The sequence below is a fragment of the Hyperolius riggenbachi genome, chromosome 5 (assembly GCF_040937935.1).
Source record: "Hyperolius riggenbachi isolate aHypRig1 chromosome 5, aHypRig1.pri, whole genome shotgun sequence".
In the NCBI taxonomy this organism is placed as follows: Eukaryota; Metazoa; Chordata; class Amphibia; order Anura; family Hyperoliidae; genus Hyperolius; species Hyperolius riggenbachi.
In genome coordinates this window covers 155,546,500-155,572,240 of record NC_090650.1, presented here as the reverse complement: position 1 = coordinate 155,572,240, position 25,741 = coordinate 155,546,500, and the positions used below count along the sequence as shown (strand labels likewise).

General features: G+C 43.1%; 1 protein-coding gene across 1 annotated transcript in view; it reads left to right on the top strand.

The window, feature by feature from the left end:
- The window catches only part of TBX20 (T-box transcription factor 20), a 118,114-nt gene that overhangs the window by 27,681 nt on the left and 64,692 nt on the right, over nucleotides 1-25,741 (top strand). Inside the window, exon 5 of the mRNA XM_068236389.1 lies at nucleotides 19,514-19,672. Coding sequence (XP_068092490.1) covers nucleotides 19,514-19,672 — 159 coding nt within the window. The remainder of the gene's footprint in view (nucleotides 1-19,513; nucleotides 19,673-25,741) is intronic.

Genomic DNA, 25,741 nt, shown 5'->3' with positions numbered 1-25,741 from the left:
TGCTTCAGGACCTGGAAGGATTGCTGTGATAGATGGAACCATGAATTCTACTGTCTACCAAAAAATCCTGAAGGAGAATGTCCGGCCATCTGTTCGTCAACTCAAGCTGAAGCGATCTTGGGTGCTGCAGCAGGACAATGACCCAAAACACACCAGCAAATCCACCTCTGAATGGCTGAAGAAAAACAAAATGAAGACTTTGCAGTGGCCTAGTCAAAGTCCTGACCTGAATCCTATTGAAATGTTGTGGCATGACCTTAAAAAGGTGGTTCATGCTAGAAAACCCTCAAATAAAGCTGAATTACAACAATTCTGCAAAGAGGAGTGGGCCAAAATTCCTCCAGAGCGCTGTAAAAGACTCGTTGCAAGTTATCGCAAACACTTGATTGCAGTTATTGCTGCTAAGGGTGGCCCAACCAGTTATTAGGTTCAGGGGGCAATTTCTTTTTCACACAGGGCCATGTAGGTTTTGAGGTTTTTTTCTCACTAAATAATAAAAACCATCATTTAAAACTGCATTTTGTGTTCAATTATGTTATCTTTGACTAATAGTTAACGGTTTTTGATGAGCAGAAACATTTAAGTGTGACAAACATGCAAAAGAATAAGAAATCAGGAAGGGGGCAGATAGTTTTTCACACCACTGTAGATTTAAGCGTTATTGCTATTAGAGAGAATTTAGAGAGTTTACCTGATTTCTTGTTTTTTCATTGAGAACAAGGAGGTAATAACAAAAACTACATCACTGTGCAACAACACTGAACACAATGGGAAGCACACGCTTTGCACCACACCACAAGATTACACTGCTGGACACTTTAAAGTGGATCCGAGACAAACTTTTGCTGCCATCATTTTTCTGCCGCTTACATATAGTTTATTGTGCACTCTTGCCCCCAAATGCTTTTGTTTTATTTTATTTATTACCTAATTACATGTAAATTAATGCATTTATGCCCCCAGCTCCTTAAGCGCCTAGGCATTCTGAGTCCCATGCTCCAAGTGCTCATGGGAGCTCAGCCTGGGGAGGAGGAGGCTTTTGCTGAAGCATGCACAAGATTTCAGAAGCTAGGGGGCTGAGAGGGGAGGAGAGAGGAGGAGAGGGGAGTGGAGTTTTCACAGGCTGAGGGAAAGAAAATATGCTGCTTGCCTTTGAAATGATGACAAGCAGAATATGGCTGCTCTCATTGTATCACAGTAAGAAATAATCATATACTGTTGCAGTTGTTTGCAGCTAGATTTACTGTGTAAACCATCTAAACTTTAGATAAGATATATAGACAAGTTAAGGTAGCCATACATCTAGTGATGTATGGGCAGATTTGACCAAGAGACGAATCTCTTCCGTATCAAATCTGATAATAGAGAGATCTATCAGCTGCCCATACACCATAGGCCGATTCCTGATCAATTTCATGCTGAAATCATTCTAGAATCGGCCTTGTGACGCCACATATGCCACCCCGCCGCTGTTCCTCTAATGAAGAATGCCCCCCTGGTGTCCCGTGTACAGCATACATTACCTGTCCACGGCCTCCGCTTGTCCCCCGCTGCCTCCAGGATATCTCATCTACATAAACGCGTGCCCCATGTGGTTTCCTAGTAAGGGCGCACTTGTGTGACGTCATACGTGCGCCATTACTAGGAAACCACGTGGGGCATGCGCGTATGGAGAGGGGAATGCACCCGGAGCCAGCAGAGGGACAAGCGCAGGCCACGGACAGGTAATGTATACTTTACATGGGGGGACATTCTTCATTGGGAGGACAGCGCCAAGGGTTTCATCGTGTTTGTCGATCATTGCAAATTTGCACCCTGTTCCCGCCACGCACCCAATTGAGCAAGTCGGCCCAACATCTTGCAGCATGCGCGATTGAGAATGCGACCAATTTTTGTCCCGAAATTGGTCACATTGTCGGTGAGGCATCCAATTCGATTACAATCATCGAATCAGATGGTTGATCGGCTGCGAAGTCACCTGATGTATGGCCACCTTTACTTGCTATAGTTAGTTTTTCATCTCGGATCTGCTGTAAAGTGGGAGGGCTGACAATGGGACTTATTTGCTTAAGTTTTATTGAGTCGGTAAACATTAGCAACAACAAGCAACTCTGCAAAACTGCCATTCGCAGTATTTAAAAAATGATATTATCTTATTGTATGTACAGGCAAATATGAATTCACTAAATATTCAGCAATTCTAGCTATGGTGCATTCTAGCTATGGTCTCATTACACTGAGGTGGGGCTAAAACCCCTTGAATCCAGAACATTCTGTAATTTCTCTTTGTCAAGTCATGCTTTTATCCTTCTTATATGTGGCAATGATGTTAACATAATAGTGCATATTACTAAATCAAATTTCTGTGACAGGTTATGTTGCTGACTGCTTGTATGTACACTATAAATAATGAGTCTCAGTGTTGCATTTTGCATTTTTGTTAGTTAAATAGCAACCAATCAATAATCTGTGTTCTTTATATCCTAGACAATTTGTTTGCACATTTTAAAATCTTTATATAGTTTAATAGTTTATATTGCAGGCAATGGCATAACTTCCAGTGGAATACATTCACATCCATTGGGGGATTTGAGAATGGGAGACCTACCTACTGTGTTCCCCTGGTAGCTACTGGCTGTTTTATGCCCTTACAGAGTGACACAGTGAGCATGTTTATTATCTGCTCAAGTGCTAGGTCTCCTCTCTTTGCAGCTACTTTTTCACTTTTCCTCATCCTTTTCCTCTATCATCCAATGACATTGCATTTTGACACACAACATACAGGAGGGCCTGGCTGGAGAAAGACAGGGAAGTGTGAGCAAGTAGCTGCTGTGCTATTTTGCATAAAGGTATTCAGGGATGGTCACGTTGGCTGCACAAGCGGAGAAAGACAGGCAATGTTTGCAGCACTTGTTATTGGAAATGTGGGGCACACTGGTGGAAAGCCTTCTTACTACAGGGAAGAAGGGAGTTTAAGATGGGGAGAGAAGAAAAGTGCCATGGGGTTTCTATGGGGTGCGTAGCACAATTTATTATGGGGTGTAATGTTCACAATTGTTTAACACTTAAGCCTTTTGGACGTAGCTGTTATGTCCAAAAGGCTGCTCCCGCGACCGATCGAGTGCGCTCCCGCCTGCTCCCATGCCGCCGCGCATTAGACCGGAGATGAAAGTCCCCGTTAGAAAGACTGACAGCTTCTATGAGAAGCCGCGATCATTGTAAGTTCTACATCCCCTCTGCACTTCCTGTAAGTGTAGATGTTACGCTTGCAGGAGGCATAAAAAAATTACTGAGGCCATCTTGTGGCCAAATAGTAAAACTACATCTACATACATTTTTTTTTGTAATAAACAGACACACAATTAGATTTAAAATTAACAGTTTACCTCCCACATCCTCCAAAAAATACCCAAATAAAATTTTTAATAACAAAACAACCTTTTTAAATATGCATTTCAAGAAGGTATATTACTATTATTTTTTAAATTATAAGCTTGTAAATAGTGATGGATGCAAAACTGAAAAAAAATGCACCTTTATTTCCAAGTAAAATATTGGTGAAATACATTGTGATAGGGACATAATTTAAATGGTGTAATAACTGGAACAAATGGTCAAATAAAATATGTTTTTTTTAATTATGGTAGCATGTATTATTTTAAAGTTATAATGGCCGAAAACTGAGAAATAATGTTTTTTCCATTTTTTTTCTTAATTTTCCCGTTAAACTGCATTTAGAAAAAAATTATTCTTAGCACAATGTACCACCCAAAGAAAGCCTAATTGGTGGTGGAAAAAACAAGATATAGATCATTTCATTGCGATCAGCAGTAATAAAGTTATTGACAAATGAATGTGAGGTGAAAATTACTCGGATGGATAAGGTGAAAAAAGACTGAAGGCTGAAGTGGTTAAAGAAAATCTGAGGTAGGCGAATGGGGGGCAGATGGGACACAGAGGCATGTTTTTTGATTCATGGCATGCCTCTGTGTCCCCACACCCCCGCTCTCTGAACCCCCATTGCCGCGCTATAGCCCCCCGAGATTGGCGACATTATTTGTCGCCATCTTGGAGGTAAACACAGGGAGAGGGATTCCCTGTTCAAAACGCCCACTAGGGGTGTTCCTGCAGGGTTTTCAGAGCTGCCATTGGGCAGCTCTCTCTTTCTGGCCACACCCCCTGCTGCTTCTCCCCTCTCCCTGCACGCTATGAATGAGAGACACAGTCTCTCATTCCAGCATCATGACCCAGAGGTCACGCAAGTGAAAGTGGGCAAGTGCGGCCCACAGGAGCAGCAGGGAGCGGCGTTTTTTGCGGCTACCTGATCCACTCAGCCCCATGGATCAGGTAGCCTACTTTTTTTTATTTTTTGAGCCCACCTCGGGCTCTCTTTAAGGGATTCAAGCATCTATTTTACAAACTATGTACAAAGAACCCTTAGTAAGGTTTGTAAGGAGGGAAGGGTGTGACAGGCATTACTTATCTTTGGGAGGATTACATCCTAGACCCTGTATGCTCTTCTCCATCCTCTCCAGGCAGATTTGCAGATGCAGCAGTTTGAAGTGTGGCGGTATCACGTGTTCCAAGCTACCGCAATCCATGCTGGGAGATGTGGTCCTTTGATGTGAGTACTTCTCCTGGCTAACGTCTCATCTCCCAGCATGCATTGTGGTGGTCAGGGACACGCAACACCACTGGGAGAGCTTGAAATTGCGGCACCTGCTGGTCCCCCTGGAAAAGATGGAGGACAGCATAAAGACAGGGAGCTAGGAAGCAGCCCCTTGAAGGTAAGTAATGCCTGCCACACCAACATAGCCCATTCTATTTAGAAATCTCTCTTAGGAAGAAGTTGCCTTTAAAGTGGATAGAAGAAAAATAGAGACATGATTTTTTGTGTGGGGTGGGAAGAGTGGCTACACTACTTATGGGGTTGGGCATGGTGGCAAGATTTGCTATGGCAGTTGTAATTATTATTATTGTTATTGTTGTTCTAAAGTGGAGGTTATAGTGACTATACTTACTAAATTCCAGTTGGTTCACACCATGGACTAACAGGAAGCTCTCCCTGGAAATTCAGAGAAACTGTAACGATTGTGGAATTCTCTCCGTGATCAGCGCACAAGACGTGCGCTGACACTGCGGAAATCTTCCACAAGCGTATAATTTGAGGGAACCCAGCAAAAGGTGCAATGCACCTGTAGAGGGAAATTCCTGTCCGCAGGTGGAGCTGTGGAGTGCAGAGGAACAGCTCCTCTGCCCTGCCACAGGCGCTAGACAGGAATTGTAGGAAGGGAAGAAACGCAGGGCAAGATAGCCCTGAAAGAGAGAGATCAAAGCGACAGAGGGTATGTGTGTCCACCAATCTAGCCGCCACCCTGCGACGATGAACACACAACCAGGAAGATCAGGTGAGAAGGCAATCGCCAGAAGGCGATTGCTAACAGCGACCCAAGACCGAATAAGCACAGATGAGGAATGTATGTATGTCCACCAATCTAGCCGCCAACCTGCGACGGCGGACACACAACAGAGGAAACCAAGTGAGAACGCAATCGCAAGAGAAGCGATTGCGAAAGAGAATGAGCACAGGGATAGAATGTATGTATGTGCCCCAATCTAGTTGCCAACCCGCGACGGTGCACACACAACAGCAGATATGAAGTAGGAACGCAATCGCGAGAGAGGCGATAGCCAGAGGTGACACAAGGCTACAGCAAGGCAGAGCATGAGAGTAGCAAAGGCACAGCAAATCATACAATGGGAAGATAAGGAAAATAACAAACGCTAACTAAACGCGAACACCGCACTCATTCGCAACAGCGAATGTGTTTTCTGCGCGGTCTCTGTGTGATAAGCACAACAGAGAAAAGCACGCCTAACTAACCACCGACAGACAAACATGAAACAGAGGACGCGAGCGCTTGCTTAACGGTTACCTCACCGAGCCTCCAGCAAGTGTTCGTAGCAGACAAGACAGATACACGAAAACAGGAATAAGTGAGAGATACGATCCACTGCTCTTTCCGCCAGAGCGAGTGCGATCCAAGTATAGAAACAGAGCGAGCTGGATCCACTGCTCTTTACGCCAGAGCAAGTGCGATCCAAGTACAGCAAGAGAGATGGAGATCAGACGGATCCACAGCACTAGGGCAAGGCGAGTGCGATCCAGGCAAGACAGATCAGATGAGATAGCTGGTAGCAACCGCTGCTCCAGCTATACTCCAAGAACAAAGATCAGAACGACTTCCTGCCGACCACCGCTGGGACAGGACAATTGCAACAGACAAACAAAACAGATATGCAATCCTAACTGCACTAGGGAACCTGCCTAGTCCAGTCCCAGGAATTACTCTAGGCTAATCTTCAAACAATAAGCAAGTCTGACACTCCAGGAGTGTTTCACAGGACAAACCCTTATGACCAGCACAGGTCTGTGATATCATATCACATGGTATTTATAGTACAAACCTCCAGAGGATGTGGCTAGGAAATTTGCATGACCAACGTATGCAAATTCCCCACCAGCAGCAAGCTGCAAAAATGACAAAAGGTCTCTCTTCCAGAGACCTGCATAATGCAGACCTGAACAGTGGTCAAAAAGCTGCCTGCCTGCGCAGGCAGCCGAGCGGATCATCACAGAAACTCTGTGAGGCCGTCTATCATTATTGTGGTGGGTTGTGACAGGGATGGATAGGACATGGTGAGGTCCTTATTAGGCTAACACAAGAACAGAAGACTGCAAATACTGAAGGACAAAACATATGGCTACTAGTGATGATCATGTCTAGGAGAACTCATTGAAAAAGCATGTGGTTTGTTTGTTGATAGATTTGCAAAGTTCTGATTTGCTGTGATCACACACTCACACACTGCTTTAGCACAAGATCATGACTAGCAAATCCTAAGCAAAAACTTACATCTTTCACCTGACTAAACTGACCATATGCTTCTCTAGGAGTTCTCATAGACACGACCCATCACTAATGGCTACAAAAAAGAATCAAAATGAACAAATAAAGATCAAAATGATGAAATAAAGGAAGTACACAGAATATGACTTCAGAAGACACAAATATACATGAGAAGAAAGATTACAGAGCAGAATAAAGAAGTATACAGTAGAAAAATGAATGACAAAAGATCTCTTTTTAATCATTATTTTTAATAAGACAATCTATTTAGTTCTTAATTCAAATCAATTTTAAATGTAACCATTTATTACAAATAGGTATGAGGTAAAATTGCCTCCTTAACCACTTGAGGACCTAGGGCTTTCTACCCCTTAAGGACCGGCCACTTTTTTTCCATTCAGACCACTGCAGCTTTCACGGTTTATTGCTCGCTCATACAACCTACCACCTAAATGAATTTTGGCTTCTTTTCTTGTCACTAATACAGCTTTCTTTTGGCGCTATTTGATTGCTTCTGCAATTTTTACTTTTTATTATATTCATCAAAAAAGACATGAATTTTGGCAAAAAAATGATTTTTTTAACTTTCTGTGCTGACAGTTTTCAAATAAAGTAAAATTTCTGTATACATGCAGCGCGAAAAATGTGGACAAACATGTTTTTGATAAAAAAAAAAAACATTCAGTGTATATTTATTGGTTTGGGTAAAAGTTATAGCGTTTACAAACTATGGTGCAAAAAGTGAATTTTCCCATTTTCAAGCATCTCTGACTTTTCTGACCCCCTGTCATGTTTCATGAGGGGCTAGAATTCCAGGATAGTATAAATACCCCCCAAATGACCCCATTTTGGAAAGAAGACATCCCAAAGTATTCACTGAGAGGCATAGTGAGTTCATAGAAGATATTATTTTTTGTCACAAGTAAGCGGAAAATGACACTTTGTGAGAAAAAAAAAAAAAAAAAAAGTTTCCATTTCTTCTAACTTGCGACAAAAAAAAATATGAAATCTGCCACAGACTCACCATGCCCCTCTCTGAATACCTTGAAGGGTCTACTTTCCAAAATGGGATCATTTGTGGGGTGTGTTTACTGTCCTGACATTTTGGGGGGTGCTAAATTGTAAGCACCCCTGTAAAGCCTAAAGGTGCTCATTGGACTTTGGACCCCTTAGCGCAGTTAGGCTGCAAAAAAGTGCCACACATGTGGTATTGCCGTACTCAGGAGAAGTACTATAATGTGTTTTGGGGTGTATTTTTACACATACCCATGCTGGGTGGGAGAAATATCTCTGTAAATGACAATTTGTTAATTTTTTTTACACACAATTGTCCATTTACAGAGATATTTCTCCCACTCAGCATGGGTATGTGTAAAAATACACCACAAAACACATTATACTACTTCTCCTGAGTACGGCGATACCACATGTGTGGCACTTTTTTGCACCCTAACTGCGCTAAAGGGCCCAAAGTCCAATGAGTACCTTTAGGATTTCACAGGTCATTTTGAGAAATTTCGTTTCAAGACTACTCCTCACGGTTTAGGGCCCCTAAAATGCCAGGGCAGTATAGGAACCCCACAAATGACCCCATTTTAGAAAGAAGACACCCCAAGGTATTCCGTTAGTAGTATGGCGAGTTCATAGAAGATTTTATTTTTTGTCACAAGTTAGCGGAAAATGACACTTTGTGAAAAAACACAATTAAAATCAATTTCCGCTAACTTTTGACAAAAAATAAAATCTTCTATGAACTCACCATACTCCTAACGGAATACCTTGGGGTGTCTTCTTTCTAAAATGGGGTCATTTGTGGGGTTCCTATAATGCCCTGGCATTTTAGGGGCCCTAAACCGTGAGGAGTAGTCTTGAAACGAAATTTCTCAAAATGACCTGTGAAATCCTAAAGGTACTCATTGGACTTTGGGCCCTTTAGCGCAGTTAGGGTGCAAAAAAGTGCCACACATGTGGTATCGCCATACTCGGGAGAAGTAGTACAATGTGTTTTGAGGTGTATTTTTACACATACCCATGCTGGGTGGGAGAAATACCTCTGTAAATGGACAATTGTGTGTAAAAAAATCAAAAGATTGTCATTTACAGAGGTATTTCTCCCACCCAGCATGGGTATGTGTAAAAATACACCCCAAAACACATTGTACTACTTCTCCCGAGTACGGCGATACCACATGTGTGGCACTTTTTTGCACCCTAACTGCACTAAGGGGCCCAAAGTCCAATGAGTACCTTTAGGATTTCACAGATCATTTTTGTTTCAAGACTACTCCTCACGGTTTAGGGCCCCTAAAATGCCAGGGCAGTATAGGAACCCCACTAATGACCCCATTTTAGAAAGAAGACACCCCAAGGTATTCCGTTAGGAGTATGGTGAGTTCATAGAAGTTTTTATTTTTTTGTCACAAGTTAGCGGAAATTGATTTTAATAGTTTTTTTTCACAAAGTGTCATTTTCCGCTAACTTGTGACAAAAAATAAAATCTTCTATGAACACACCATACTCCGTACGGAATACCTTTGGGTGTCTTCTTTCTAGAATGGGGCCATTTGTGGGGTTCCTATACTGCCCTGGCATTTTAGGGGCCCTAAACCGTGAGGAGTAGTCTTGAAACCAAATGTCGCAAAATGACCTGTGAAATCCTAAAGGTACTCATTGGACTTTGGGCCCCTTAGCGTACTTAGGGTGTAAAAAAGTGCCACACATGTGGTACCGCTGTACTCAGGAGAAGTAGTATAATGCGTTTTGGGGTGTATTTTTGCACATACCCATGCTAAGTGGGAGAAATATCTCTGTAAATGACAATTGTTTGATTTTTTTACACACAATTGTCCATTTACATAGAAATTTCTCCCACCCAGCATGGGTATGTGTAAAAATACACCCCAAAACACATTATACTACTTTTCCTGAGTACGGCGGTACCACATGTGTGACACTGTTTTGCAGCCTAGGTGCGCTAAGGGGCCCAACGTCCTATTCACAGGTCATTTTGAAGCATTTGTTTTCTAGACTACTCCTCGCGGTTTAGGGCCCCTAAAATGCCAGGGCAGTATAGGAACCCCACAAGTGACCCCATTTTAGAAAGAAGACACCCCAAGGTATTCCGTTAGGTGTATGGCGAGTTCATAGAAGATTTTATTTTTTGTCACAAGTTAGTGAAAAATGACACTTTGTGAAAAAAACCCAATAAAAATTAATTTCAGCTAACTTTTGACAAAAAATAAAATCTTCTATGAACTCGTCATACACCTAACAGAATACCTTGGGGTGTCTTTTTTTTCTAAAATGGGGTCACTTGTGGGGTTCCTATACCGCCCTGGCATTTTACAGGCCCAAAACCGTGAGTAGTCTGGAAACCAAATGTCTCAAAATGACTGTTCAGGGGTATAAGCATCTGCAAATTTTGATGACAGGTGGTCTATGAGGGGGCGAATTTTGTGGAACCGGTCATAAGCAGGGTGGCCTTTTAGATGACAGGTTGTATTGGGCCTGATCTGATGGATAGGAGTGCTAGGGGGGTGACAGGAGGTGATTGATGGGTGTCTCAGGGGGTGGTTAGAGGGGAAAATAGATGCAATCAATGCACTGGGGAGGTGATCGGAAGGGGGTCTGAGGGTTTGGCCGAGTGATCAGGAGCCCACACGGGGCAAATTGGGGCCTGATCTGATGGGTAGGTGTGCTAGGGGGTGACAGGAGGTGATTGATGGGTGTCTCAAGGTGTGATTAGAGGGGGGAATAGATGCAAGCAATGCACTGGCGAGGTGATCAGGGCTGGGGTCTGAGGGCATTCTGAGGGTGTGGGCGGGTGATTGAGTGCCCTAGGGGCAGATAGGGGTCTAATCTGATAGGTAGCAGTGACAGGGGGTGATTGATGGGTAATTAGTGGGTGTTTAGGGTAGAGAATAGATGGAAACACTGCGCTTGGGTGGTGATCTGATGTCGGATCTGCGGGCGATCTATTGGTGTGGGTGGGTGATCAGTTTGCCCGCAAGGGGCAGGTTAGGGGCTGATTGATGGGTGGCAGTGACAGCGGGTGATTGATGGGTGGCAGTGACAGGGGGTGATTGATGGGTGGCAGTGACAGGGGGTGATTGATGGGTGATTGATAGGTGATTGACAGGTAATCAGTGGGTTATTACAGGGGAGAACAGATGTAAATATTGCACTGGCAAATTGATAAGGGGGGGTCTGAGGGCAATCTGAGCGTGTAGGCGGGCGATTGGGTGCCCACAAGGGGCAGATTAGGGTCTGATCTGATGGGTAACAGTGACAGGTGGTGATAGGGGGTGATTGATGGGTGATTGATGGGTAATTAGTGGGTGTTTAGAGGAGAGAATAGATGGAAACACTGCGCTTGGGTGGTGATCTGATGTCGGATCTGCGGGCGATCTATTGGTGTGGGTGGGTGATCAGTTTGCCCGCAAGGGGCAGGTTAGGGGCTGATTGTTGGGTGGCAGTGACAGGGGGTGATTGATGGGTGATAGGTGATTGGCAGGTGATTGACAGGTGATCAGTGGGTTATTACAGGGAAGGACAGATGTAAATATTGCACTGGCGAATTGATAAGGGGGGGTCTGAGGGCAATCTGAGCGTGTAGGCGGGTGATTGGGTGCCCGCAAGGGGCAGATTAGGGTCTGATCTGATAGGTAACAGTGACATGTGGTGATAGGGAGTGATTGATGGGTGATTGATGGGTAATTAGTGGGTGTTTAGAGGAGAGAATAGATGTAAACGCTGCGCTTGGGTGGTGATCTGATGTCGGATCTGCGGGCGATCTATTGGTGTGGGTGGGTGATCAGATTGCCCGCAAGGGGCAGGTTAGGGGCTGATTGTTGGGTGGCAGTGACAGGGGGTGATTGATGGGTGATAGGTGATTGGCAGGTGATTGACAGGTGATCAGTGGGTTATTACAGGGAAGGACAGATGTAATTAATGCACTGGCGAATTGATAAGGGGGGGGGGGTCAGAGGGCAATCTGAGCGTGTGGGCGGGTGATTGGGTGCCCGCAAGGGGCAGATTAGGGTCTGATCTGATAGGTAAAAGTGACAGGTGGTGATAGGGGGTGATTGATGGGTGATTGATGGGTAATTAGTGGGTGTTTAGAGAAGATAACAGATGTAAACGATACATTTGGGAGGTAATCTGACGGCGGGTTTGCGGGCGATCTAATGGTGTGGGTGGGTGATCAGATTGCCCGCAAGGGGCAGGTTAGGGGCTGATTGATGGGTGGCAGTGACAGGGGGTGACAGGGGGTGATTGATGGGTGATAGGTGATTGGCAGGTGATTGACAGGTGATCAGTGGGTTATTACAGGGAAGAACAGATGTAATTAATGCACTGGCGAATTGATAAGGGGGGGTCTGAGGGCAATCTGAGCGTGTAGGCGGGTGATTGGGTGCCCGCAAGGGGCAGATTAGGGTCTGATCTGATAGGTAACAGTGACAGGTGGTGATAGGGGGTGATTGATGGGTGATTGATGGGTAATTAGTGGGTGTTTAGAGGAGAGAATAGATGTAAACAATGGATTTGGGAGGTGATCTGATGTCGGATCTGTGGGCGATCTATTGGTGTGGGTGGGTGATCAGATTGCCCGCAAGGGGCAGGTTAGGGGCTGATTGATGGGTGGCAGTGACAGGGGGTGATTGACGGGTGATTGACGGGTGATTGACGGGTGATTGACGGGTGATTGACAGGTGATTGACAGGTGATTGACAGGTGATCAGGGGGATAGATGCATACAGTAAACAGGGGGGGGGTGGTCTGGGGGGGGGGGGTCTGGGGAGAATCTGAGGGGTGGGGGGTGATCAGGAGGGGGCAGGGAGCAGGGGGGGGGGATAAAAAAAAAATAGCGTTGACAGATAGTGACAGGGAGTGATTGATGGGTGATTAGGGGGGTGATTGGGTGCAAACAGGGGTCTGGGGGGTGGGCAGGGGGGGGTCTGATGGGTGCTGTGGGCGATCTGGGGCAGGGGGGGGAGAAATCAGTGTGCTTGGGTGCAGACTAGGGTGGCTGCAGCCTGCCCTGGTGGTCCCTCGGACACTGGGACCACCAGGGCAGGAGGCAGCCTGTATAATACACTTTGTAAACATTACAAAGTGTATTATACACTTTGTATGCGGCGATCGCGGGGTTAACATCCCGCCGGCGCTTCCGTATAGCCGGCGGGATGTTGCGGCGAGCGAGCGGTGACAGGCGCCGGCGGAGGATCGCGTCACTGATGACGCGATCGCTCCGCCCATGCCCTTAAATGGACCGCCGCCTCTGTGGGTGAGCCGGTCCTTAAGGGCTCCACTTCCCGGCCGCCTCTGTGCGTTAGGCGGTCGGGAAGTGGTTAAAGAGAGTCTGAAGCCATAAAAAATACCTCTTTTTGCTAGCCAGTTTTCTTAAAGAGAACCCGAGGTGGGTTTGAAGAATGTTATCTGCATACAGAGGCTGGATCTGCCTATACAGCCCAGCCTCTGTTGCTATCCCAAACCCCACTAAGGTCCCCCTGCACTCTGCAATCCCTCATAAATCACAGCCATGCTGTGAGGCTGTGTTTACATCTGTAATGTCAGTCTCAGCTGCTCCCTCGCCTCCTGCATAGCTCCGGTCCCTGCCCCCGTCCCTTCCCTCCAATCAGCAGGGAGGGAAGGGATGCAGGTGGGGACTGGAGTTCTGTATGAGGCGGGGAGAGCAGCAGACTGACACTATAGAGATAAACAGAGCCAGCTCTGACAAGCTGTTTGTCAGCAGCGTGGCTGTGATTTATGAGGGATTGCAGAGTGCAGGGGGACCTTAGGGGGGTTTGGGATAGCAACAGAGGCTGGGCTGTTTAGGCAGATCCAGCCTCTGTATGCAGATCACATTCTTCAAACCCACCTCGGGTTCTCTTTAAAGGGGTTCTGTTAGGGGTTTCTGAGGAGAAAAACAGACCCTTACCTTGGGCTTCTATCAGCCCCGTGCAGCGGTAATGTCCCACGCCGTCCTCCTCCCATCTGCTGTTCTCCGCTGCCGGCCCCGGTCTAAGCGGCATGGGATCGAACTGCGGCTGCGCTATAGTGGCCGCGCACCCGCTCGCTTCCGCCTGCGTCATCGGAAGCTTACTGCGCAAGCGCAGTACAAGGCTCCGTTGTACTGCGCCTGCGCAGTAAGACTCAGATGACGCGAGCGGAGGCACGGCAATGCGCATTATTCGTCTGTGTGACAGACGAATAATAGCCCGGTGCCGGCTGCGGGGAACGGCAGATGGGAGCAGGACGGCATGGGACATTACCACTGCAGGGGGCTGATAGAAGCCCCAGGTAAGTGGCAGTTTTTCTCCTCAGTAACCGCCACAGAACCCCTTTAAAGGAGTTACGAGCCCAAATAGGTAAAAAAAGAGAAGTACCTTAATCACTTTTAAATGCACAGTAGCCTGGATCGAGGGCGGAGGCCCTAGAGCTGCGCAGCCGCAGCACCGGCGGCCATCTTAGGAGAGGAAGAGGAGCCCGACCCGACCCCGTCCGTGGGGTCGGGAGCGGCACGGGGGGGCTATCACACTGCGGGGACCTGACAGAACTGCACGGAGGGCGCGGATGGCTTCCTCCGTGCATTTAAAAGTGATTAAGGTACTTCTCTTTTTTTACCTATTTGGGCTCGTAACTCCTTTAAAGGGGTTCTGTGGCGGTTACTGAGGAGAAAAACTGCCACTTACCTGGGGCTTCTATCAGCCCCCTGCAGTGGTAATGTCTTTTTTTTACCTATTTGGGCTCGTAAGTCCTTTAAGCAATAAGATCATAGCTGATACGACACATCCCTGCAGCAGAATGAGGTATTTATACCCCTAAATCCCGGGGCAAAATTCCACGACTTTCCAGGTGGTGGATTTTGCTGCCCGGAGGAGGCAGAGCTTTGCGCTGTAGCTCTGCCTCTGCTCGCATCAATCTCCACCAATCTCTGCCTCTCCCTACTCCTTTCAGTGAAAGAAGACTGAGAGGGGTGGAGAGAGGCAGATATTGACGTGAGCAGAGGCAGAGCTACTATGCAAAGCTCTGCATCTACCCAGAAGGACCCCGAATTTTGCCCAGGGGATTTCGGGGGATATGAATACATCATTCTGCCACGGGAATGTGGCGTTTCAGCTATGATCTTATTGCTTAAAGAGGAACTTCAGCCTAAACAAACATACTGTCATTAAGTTACATTAGTTATGTTAATTAAAATAGATAGGTCATATAATCTCTTACCCACCCTGTTTCAAAAGAACAGGCAAATGTTTGATTTCATGAGGGCAGCAATATTTTTGGTTGAAAGGAGGTGACAGGGAGCATGAGACACAGTTCCAACTGTCCTGTGTGCTAATCACCCCTCCCAGTTGCTAGGCAATGTGAATAACAATACAGGAAATCCCATCATGCTTTGCACAGCATCAGGGAAAAAAGCCCGGGCAGTTTTCTTTGATGGGTGGAGCTTAGCTAAAAATGCAGCTAAAAATGATGCTTTGGTAAGAAAAAAGTTCTGATGCTGTGAAACTGTTAAAGAAACACCAAGCCTTTTCAGTTCTGCTGAGTAGATTTTTAGTCCGGAGGTTCACTTTAAGAAAACTGTCCAGTAAAAAGAGGGTTTTTTTGGGGCTTCAGACTCTCTTTTATCTATTTAGCAGAAGTGGGCAGACATCTGAGCGATCTCATATTATTTCTGTGAGAGAACGCGGAAAAGCCGCCGCGTGTGTTGACAGCAAGGCGGCTAATTCCGTGTCCAGCACGGCGGTTTGCACGCAGAAGCATGTGTCTGGTACTGTGAGAGAATGCGGAAAAGCCGCCGCGTGTACTGATAGCAAGGCGGCTGGTTCCTCATCCAGTGCGGCGGTTTGTACACAGCAACATGCGTCTGGTGTGGCTGGGTCTGTTAGTTGACACAGATTCAGGAATACGCGCGCGCGCGTTGAGAGGCAGAACTTTTATGACGGCCAAGGGGGGAACGGCTGACCTGGCTGATCAGCTGACCTCAGAGTAAGTAGCTATTGGTCTATCACTTAGGGGTGGCGCCAGAGAGCGCTACTATATATATAGTTACTGCTGGATAGTCACAAGTTGTCTGCCGTTGCGAACACTACGCGGAAGCACTCAGACCTTAGTCAGATCCAACAGTGTGTTTGAACCAGGAGGACCTGGGAATTCACACTGAGCCAGATTACTACTGTGTTATTATTGTGTTATACTTCAGACTAGTTCCAGGGTGTAGAGACCACGGACCTCACACCCAAGATTAGGGAACTTGTGTATCATTGTGTTATACTTCAGACTAGTTCCAGGGTGTAGAGACCACGGACCTCACACCCAAGATTAGGGAACTTGTGTATCATTCTGTTATACATCAGACTAGTTCCAGGGTGTAGAGACCACGGACCTCATACCCAAGACTAGGCATTGTTTGATATCTGTTATGACCTATTGCTTTCCTGACTACCTCTCCGCTCGCTGATTCGGTACCACGCATATCTGATCTCCTGTTGCCAACCCTGTCTGCCTTGGATAACGAATCAGCCTTCTGTCTTTGTACTTTGTCTGTCTGTGTGTTGCCGACCTGGCTTGCCCGACCCCGAGAGCTATCTCTCTCCTTTAGGAGATAGTCTCTAGATCAGCTAGTGACATCCACCATCAGGTGTCACTCACTCACTGGTCCTTCCTACCTTCAGCCTGAGACTGCACCCCTTGGAAGATCTCAGGCTGCTGGAAGGTTCTCGTGCTTCTCAAAAGAGCAGTGTTGCCCACACTGCCAAGGATCACCTGCTCATCAGGTGGATTACTCAAAGTAATACTGTTGCACCAAACACTCACGATACATTCAGGTGTCCAGAGGTTAGTACTATATCTGTATTATTGGTGATTCTGCAGATCATCAATAATCAGATTCTCTCTGTGTGCTGACACCGATCGTTACAATTTCACTAGAAATGATGAATGAGATGGTAATAGTTGTAAGTTGATACAAATGTTATGTCCATTTTATGTAAATGTATGGAAGCTGGGAATTGAACCAATCCAAATAATCAGCTACCACATCTGATTGGCCAAATTTCTAGCTGCATACATTGCAACACGTTTGTTGCCTGTGCATGATTAAACTTCATATGTGTATGAATGTTTCATTATTGAGGTAAGCCACCTCTTCCTTTATAATTGTAGCTGTTTTTAACACAGTTTTATCTGTCATTGGGTGCCTCTTCCTTCCTTTGTGCTTTTCACCCACCTTTGGTGGGGTGTACTCTAGTACCCAGTGGCTCTGCCACTGATAGCTCCTATGTTGTTTTGCCAAGAGTGCGACTGGATCCAGTTCCAGCTGGTCACCTGAGTGGAGTCGGGTTTATAAATCTTCACCTGCCTTGTTTGGTTGGTGGTTGCCCCCTGTGCAACCTTCCTTTGTGAGTACCACAACCTTTTTGTACATTTTCCATTGAACTTGTGACATACTGCACCATTTGGGCTCCTGCTGTTTCTGTGTTCTTCTTTTTTAGGGTGTCGGTCACCCCCTACCATAGTGAGAAAAGTGGCCTACATTGCTTCCATCTGCATCTGCTTTGTTGGCTTTCCGCAAATTATTGTGCAGGTTCCACATTTGCATTCCATTTACCACAATGGATCGAATTGATCCATTGCAAACTGACAAGGGTGCACAGATCCTATAAATAACATAGGACACTTGGAACAAGTCACTTTCTCCGATGCAGAAACTTTTATTGGCTAGTGGGAATGGAGCCTTCTGCTGCTTTAGTGAATCATCCTTTCTGTATTTTTATTTTAGACCTTGAGCTTAGCTGGAGCCTTATGTCTGCGCATGAATTCGTGATTGTGATTACAGTGATGAAGCCCCCTCTAGAGTGGGTGAAACATGGCACTTTTTGTGAAGCAGTATGTTTGACATTCATATAATACCTAAGTATGCCACACAAATCCAAGTCTGCTGGCTTGATATATTCAAGCTAAATACTGTTTATTGTAAACTGTGGATTTGTGTACAGATACTTTCAAACATAGACTTTAAAGGACCTCTGTAGTTAAAATCTTAAAATTTTAAATATATGTAAACTTATACAAATAAGAATTACATTTCTTCCAGAGTAAAATGAGCCATAAATTACTTTTCCCCCATGTTGCTGTCACCTACAGTAAGTAGTAGGTAGTGTGACAGAACTAGCTCATCTCCTCATGGGGGTTCTCAGGATTTTCTTTATTTTCAAAAGCACTTAGTGAATGGCAATTGTTCTGTCCTACTGCCAAAAAAGGTGTACGGTAAGCAGGCAGGTTGGCCAGCATCTTAGTATAAATAATTTTTCAGGGAAAAACGTCCTTTAAAGGACAACTGAAATGATAGTGATATGGAGCCTGCCATATTTATTTCTTTTTAAAGCAGTATTGTCACCATAAAAAAATCAAATTTCAACAGCAACTGGTCTGAGTGTATTAAGTAATAAAGATGCTAATCCTGCATTCAAAACTTGCAAAACTTTTTCTGCTGTTATGATTTGTAGTTATCACATACTTTAGGAGCACTGGCCCAAGTGCCAAACAGTGCTAAAGGGTTGAATGCTGGGAGTTCTTTTTATCTATAATATATTCCTCCTCTTCCATTTATTTCCCTATCAAGCTGCTTGACACCCTCTGATTACTTGTGTTTACAAGCAGGGCTGAGGTGACTCAGTGATTGGAAGATTAGACAGTGCAGTTCCTGGTATACACCTCAGTGGGAGTGTTTGAAGACTCTGGGAGGAGGGCAGCTAATGCATACACAATGAGCAAGAGAAGGGAGGGGGGGAAACAAGAGTCAGGGAGGATATGATGTCAGCATTAGCTTGGTAAGATGGCCACTGCCTTGAATAGGATTTTCTGCTTTTCCTTTATAAAATTCACAGGAATCAATACGTGGATAACACAATACATCTGTTATGTAAGTAGAAGTAGTATTTATATACTTATATATGTGTTTTTTATTTCTAGGTTATCATAGGTTTCGCTTGTTCTTTAAACTATGCCAGTTGCCTGGCAGCTGTAGTGTCAGAGTAACACCAGAAACAAGCATGCAGTTAATCTTGTCAGATCTGACAATAATGTCAGAAACACCTGATCTGCTGCATGCGTGTTCAGGGTCTATGGCTAAAAGTATTAGAGGCAAAGGATCGGCAAAGTAGCCAGGCAACTGGTGTGGCTTAAAAGCAAATAAAAATGGCAGCCTCCATATCCCTCTCACTTCAGTTGTCCTTTACACTTTGGCCCATATGCAATTCACTTTTTCTCAATTTTCCTGGGTGATATTGTCACACCTTGTCATAACATGCCCTTCAAATTCAATTCAAAAATTCAATTATAAAATGCAGAAAAGTTATTTTAAAGAGAAGTTGAAAAGTATCTTCTATGAGATAACTCAGGAGAAAAAGGGAATTGCATATAGACCCTTGTTCTATATGTATAGTCATTAGGGCACTTGAAGGTTATGTTGATAAAAGTTATGCTTAATTGTACACAATATGAGGCAGAGTCTTTGAGACTTAGTGTTCACAAATAAAATACTGAGCAGAGCATTTTCAGTAAAATTGTTACAATCAAACTGCTTGTGTTTTATTTAGATCATCCTGAATTCCATGCACAAGTACCAACCAAGAGTTCATATTATCAAGAAGAAGGACCATACTGCATCTCTGCTGAATCTCAAATCAGAAGAATTCAGGACTTTCATCTTTCAAGAAACAGTTTTTACTGCTGTTACAGCCTATCAAAATCAACTGGTGAGTGATCCCTTCTATACCAATATCTCTAGGCCTAAAAAAATAGTTTTTGATTCAAAAGTACACTGTAACAAAAATTATGGAGCTAATCAGTAGCAAATATTAATCCACCAAATAAAACATTTTTTTCTTGCAGTTTAACTTAAGTCACATCAGAGTCTTTGTAGACATTTAGAAGTGTAATTTATGAGTATTGTTAGGAAAGCAAAGTGATTCCTTTGAAAAAACCTCAATCATAAAACATGTGAATAAGTAAATTTTCCGCCTTTTCACTCCAGTTGCTAAGGGTTTGATTCAATTTGCTTTTCCATTATTGAATAAAGGATAAACACATTACACTTTCAACAAACTATCTCATAATTTAGGATTTAAAGGTCAGGTTTCAATCTGAGCAGCCAAGCTATAGTGACAGAGTTGAAGTGCAGGTCAAATAACTTGCTTAAATATCCCATTTGATAGATATTTATATTTATTGCGGTTTGCAGGCCTAGCCCTTCATGGCCCAGGTTTTAAATTTTCCCAAATGCACATAATGGTGGTTATTCTATAATACACTTGATAAAACATGTAAAATTAATATCTGAACACTGTTTACAATCCCAACTTAAACATATGTATTGCATTACTTATTATCTTCAGAAGATAATTAACAGAGGAAGCCGATCCTTCCTCCCATTTGCAGAAATTAGCAAGATAGAAACAGACTGGGTTGCTGTATAGACACCCCTTCTCATTCCAGCACTGTACATTAGCAACCTTATTGTGGTGTTACCATATAGGGTCCTCCACACCAGCCTCCTCTGCCATCTTCATCAGGCCATGGCCTGAAGATGTCATCAGACCAGCTAGACATCCTCCACACCAGCCTTCTCTGCCATCAGCACCGGGTCATGGCCTGAAGATGTCATTAGACCAGCTAGAATTTATGGATGAGGTAGAAGGTGGTGTAGAGAATTCAGGAAAGCACCACAATCAGTTAGTAACTAAGGTGAATATAAAACTTACCCATGTTCCTGCTTACCATTCTCTGTGATGGATAGAGGAATCACTTTAGTGTTCTATAAAGGACCACTAATTCCAGGGTTATATATAGGAGAAATTATAATGGAAGGCTATAGTAGTAGGCTTTATAATGGATGAACTAAATGGAGCCATTGGAAACTATAATGGGAACTTAACAGCAGTCACTATAAGGGGGCCATGTGCAACATTATTATGGGGTGCATGATAAACTTGAGATACTATAATGAGGGCATTATAATGGGACCATTATATTGGGGTGGCACTATGTATTGAGGCACTATAAATGGATCCACTAAAAATGGTGACACTATGTGGGGAACACTGTATAGAAAGCACTATAACTATGGTCTAGTATATAAGAGGGCACTATAACTGGGGGCACTATAACAGGGACCTCTATAATATAAGAAGAAAAAATGGAGGGCAAATAGAATATTTTGTATAACAAGCCCCATAAAGTGAAAATAATATGTGGGCTAAACATTGGAGCTATTACAATGAAAAAAACGGTTTAGCTACATTTTATCACCACACCTGTTTTAAAGTGTGCCTGAACTGACTTGTAACATGATGAGATAACTATACATATTATACTAATACATAGTACACTTTTCTAATAAGTTGTCTGAGGTCGCATTCTATTTTCCTGAAATGCAAGTGTAAAAAAACTAGTACTGTTATCTACAGTGGTTTGAAGTTTTCCACATTTTGTCATATTACTGCCACAAACATGAATCAATTTTATTGGAATTCCACGTGAAAGACCAATACAAAGTGGTGTACATGTGAGAAGTTGAACGAAAATCGTAAATGATTCCAAACATTTTTTACAAATAAATAACTTCAAAGTGGGGTGTACGTAATTATTCAGCCCCCTTCGGTCTGAGTGCAGTCAGTTGCCCATAGACATTGCCTGATGAGTGCTAATGACTAAATGGAGTGCACCTGTGTGTAATCTAATGTCAGTGCAAATACAGCTGCTCTGTGACGGCCTCAGAGGTTGTCTTAGAAAATATTGGGAGCAACAACACTATGAAGTCCAAAGAACACACCAGACAGGTCAGGGATAAAGTTATTGAGAAATTTAAAGAAGGCTTAGGCTACAAAAAGATTTCCAAAGCCTTGAGCATCCCATCGAGCACTGTTCAAGCGATCATTCCGAAATGGAAGGAGTATGGCACAACTGTAAACCTACCAAGACAAGGCTGTCCACCTAAACTCACAGGCCGAACAAGGAGAGCGCTGATCAGAAATGCAGTCAAGAGGCCCATGGTGACTCTGGACGAGCTGCAGAGATCTACAGCTCAGGTGGGGGAATCTGTCCATAGGACAACTATTAGTCGTGCACTGCACAAAGTTGGCCTTTATAAAAGAGTGGCAAGAAGAAAGCCATTGTTAACAGAAAAGAATAAGAAGTCCCGTTTGCAGTTTGCCACAAGCCATGTGGAGGACGCAGCAAACATGTGGAAGAAGGCTCTCTGGTCAGATGAGACCAAAATGGAACTTTTTGGCCAAAATGCAAAACGCTATGTGTGGTGGAAAACTAACACTGCACATCACTCTGAACACACCATCCCCACTTTCAAATATGGTGGTGGCAGCATCATGCTCTGGGGGTGCTTCTGTTCAGCAGGGACAGGGAAGCTGGTCAGAGTTGAAGGAAAGATGGATGGAGCCAAATACAGGGCAATCTTGGAAGAAAACCTCTTGGAATTTGCAAAAGACTTGAGACTGGGGCGGAGGTTCACCTTCCAGCAGGACAACGACCCTAAACATAAAGCCAGGGCAACAATGGAATGGTTTAAAACAAAACATATCCATGTGTTAGAATGGCCCAGTCAAAGTCCAGATCTAAATCCAAGAGAATCTGTGGCAAGATCTGAAAACTGCTGTTCACAAACGCTGTCCATCTAATCTGACTGAGCTGGAGCTGTTTTGCAAAGAAGAATGGGCAAGGATTTCAGTCTCTAGATGTGCAAAGCTGGTAGAGACATACCCTAAAAGCCTGGCAGCTGTAATTGCAGCAAAAGGTGGTTCTACAAAGTATTGACTCAGGGGGCTGAACAATTACGCACACCCCACTTTGCAGTTTTTTTTTAATGTTTGGAATCATGTATGATTTTCGTTCCAATTCTCATGTGTACACCACTTTGTATTGGTCTTTCACGTGGAATTCCAATAAAATTGATTCATGTTTGTGGCAGTATTATGTGGAAAACATGTTTGTGGCAGTACAATGTGGAAAACTTCAATACTTTTGCAAACCACTGTATGTAAATAAGACATATGGATAGCAAGTCAATTCACCCCCCTGTCCTGAAAAGTAAAAAAAATGAAACACTTTCACTTGGTTGAGAAAACGATGCTGATATCATTTGAATGCTGAAGAGTTAAAAGGGCATTAATTTTGAAACTGAGTAAATCATACTGTCATAGCTGCTATTTAGAATTCTGTCTTTAAACAGAAAAGAAAATACTCTGTTATGTTGCTAATATCCTTTTTTTTGCCATTACTAAAAGTAATTATTTTATAGTTTTTCAATTCAGGTTTATTTTTACCACTATGTCCAGTACAACATAAATTTTATGTTATTAGTTTTGTATCCATATTTTATCACAAATTTTACATTATTCATATTACAAGGAGAAAAAAATATATATATATATATATATATATATATATATATACATATATATATATATATATATATATATATATATATATATATATATATATATATATATATATATATATATATATATATATATATATATCCTGCAGTAAATTATTCAGAGATGTGCCGAGAAATCCCACTGATATGTAATAATCAACAGACATAAACTAAATCAAGGGAAACTAGAAGTTATTTTACACAAAATTCCTTTCAAAGTCATACAGAGGAAAACTTCCCAACACAACATGAATAAGTTCATCTAAAATGCTAATCTTTAAAATTGTAAAAAAATAAATAAAGCTACATCCAAAGAAAATAAAAAATTATCACTTTGCAACACACATCCTGTATTGAAGATTTTTTTTAAAAAGTAAACAGCATCAGTTGACATGCTCTCTATCAACATTTTCTCAGTGACTAGGGGCCAGATGCAGCAAACTGCACGAAGTTAGCACTGCTGGTAAAATGCATTACCACAGCAACATACGTGTTACTGCGGTAACGCTAGTGATGCTAATGGGTTAGTTAGTGGGCAGTACTCCACCAACAGCAGTAACAGTAAAATTACCATGCACTCCCTGAACGCGGCAACTTTACACAGTTTACTGCATCTGGCCAATGAACTCTTCATTTAGGATATAATTTGATGGTCAATAGAGCTGTAAAGAGAAACACACTAAACTAGCACATCATAACAAAACAGCATCTCTGTGACCAATACATTTTTAGTGCAAAGGAAATGCTTAGTATTTATATTTTAATTCTTATTAGATTTTGTTAAAAGTATTTTTCTTTTTGTTAATCGGAAGCTGATATTAACCTCTACTGCCGAAAAGCATGAAATTAACAGTCTCTCCATACACACAATCACAGCAACTGACTAAATGTAGAAATTTTAATGTTCAAAAGAGTTGGTGGAAGAGTTAAAAATCATAAATGAATATATTATATTTGTTTTGAGCTCCATATTTTGGTTTGACTGGCAAACTACCCAATTACGTAGGCCTTATTTAGTTACACGCTGTAATGTTTGAGGCGATTTCACTGAAACAGTAAAGCAGCAATGGGCCCTAGCCAATTCACTTTTTCTATTAAGTTTTCTCCTTAGAAATATTTTCACACCTTATCAATAAAATGCATTTTAAGCTATCAGGAAGCAAGAAAATACCATTTTGACAGTATGTTTTCACTTACTTCTAGGAACTTTTTCAATTGCAGAGTGCTGAAAAGTCATTTTAAGATGAAAAATTATCTCCTAGGAGAAAACTGAGAAGAAAAAGTGAACTGGATTGGGCCCATCTTATTTATAATGTGAAAATATCACCTAGGAAAAAAATAGGAGAAAAAATTAGGGCCCAATCTCTTTTGCTTTCAAAACCTAAGTGGAGTTGTAGGTGGGGCTCCAAAAATTACTAGTAATATTTTGGATGTTTGTAATGAAACCAAATACAAAATATTAACACTTACCAAAATAACTGAATACATAAATAAATACATCTACATATGATAATACAACTGCTTTAAAGGAAAACAGATGAAAAACATCTCAGGGTTTATACTTACCTAAGGCTTCTTCAAGCCCCCTGTAGTCCGTCTGGCCCCTGGATTCTGCCCAGTCCTCTCTGTTGCACCACTGTGAGGCCCACTGCCCATGCAGGATCCTGGTTGTGTGCACCTTCAGATCGTGCTCCCATAGCGGAGCATTCTGTATGAGTGCAGTTAAAGTCTTTGTGAACTGCACCTACCAAGAACACTACCGGCCACAGGAGTGTAATCGGGGGTTTCACACGGCCGGGATTGCACATGTTCAGCGGCCTATAACTGGGTCAGCCAGGGAATTTATCGGGCTGCATTGCGGGAGAATGGAGTAGACCAGACAGAATATGAGTAACCAGACCGACTACAGGGTGCTGGATAAAGTCCCAGGTAAGTATAAAACCTGAGGTGTTCTTCATTTCAGATACACAATAAGCTTAGTTTTACTGTGGCTTTTTGGATCATAGCATAAAAATACCTTTAAACACACCTGATACATGGTGAAAAAAATTGAACTTGTATTTACTTAAAACATTCACTAATATGAAGAGGAATTGAAGAGTGAGCATTTTTATTATACATGCTGTACCTGTATATAGAGTTGAACACAGGTTAACATAAACTCTTATTACTGAATGTTTGTCAGAAAATGCACCAACAGTTGTTGTGGTCTACTCATTATTTCGCACCACCACTTTTCATGCCGTTAATCCTGAGATTCCTTTTTAATGTTGCATGACCATGCTCCTGACTGAGTTTGGTATTTTCATGTTTGATTAACTTTTGTTGCCCATTTGGGTAGATTTCAGTTTTAATTACTCAGTGTGATGATGAG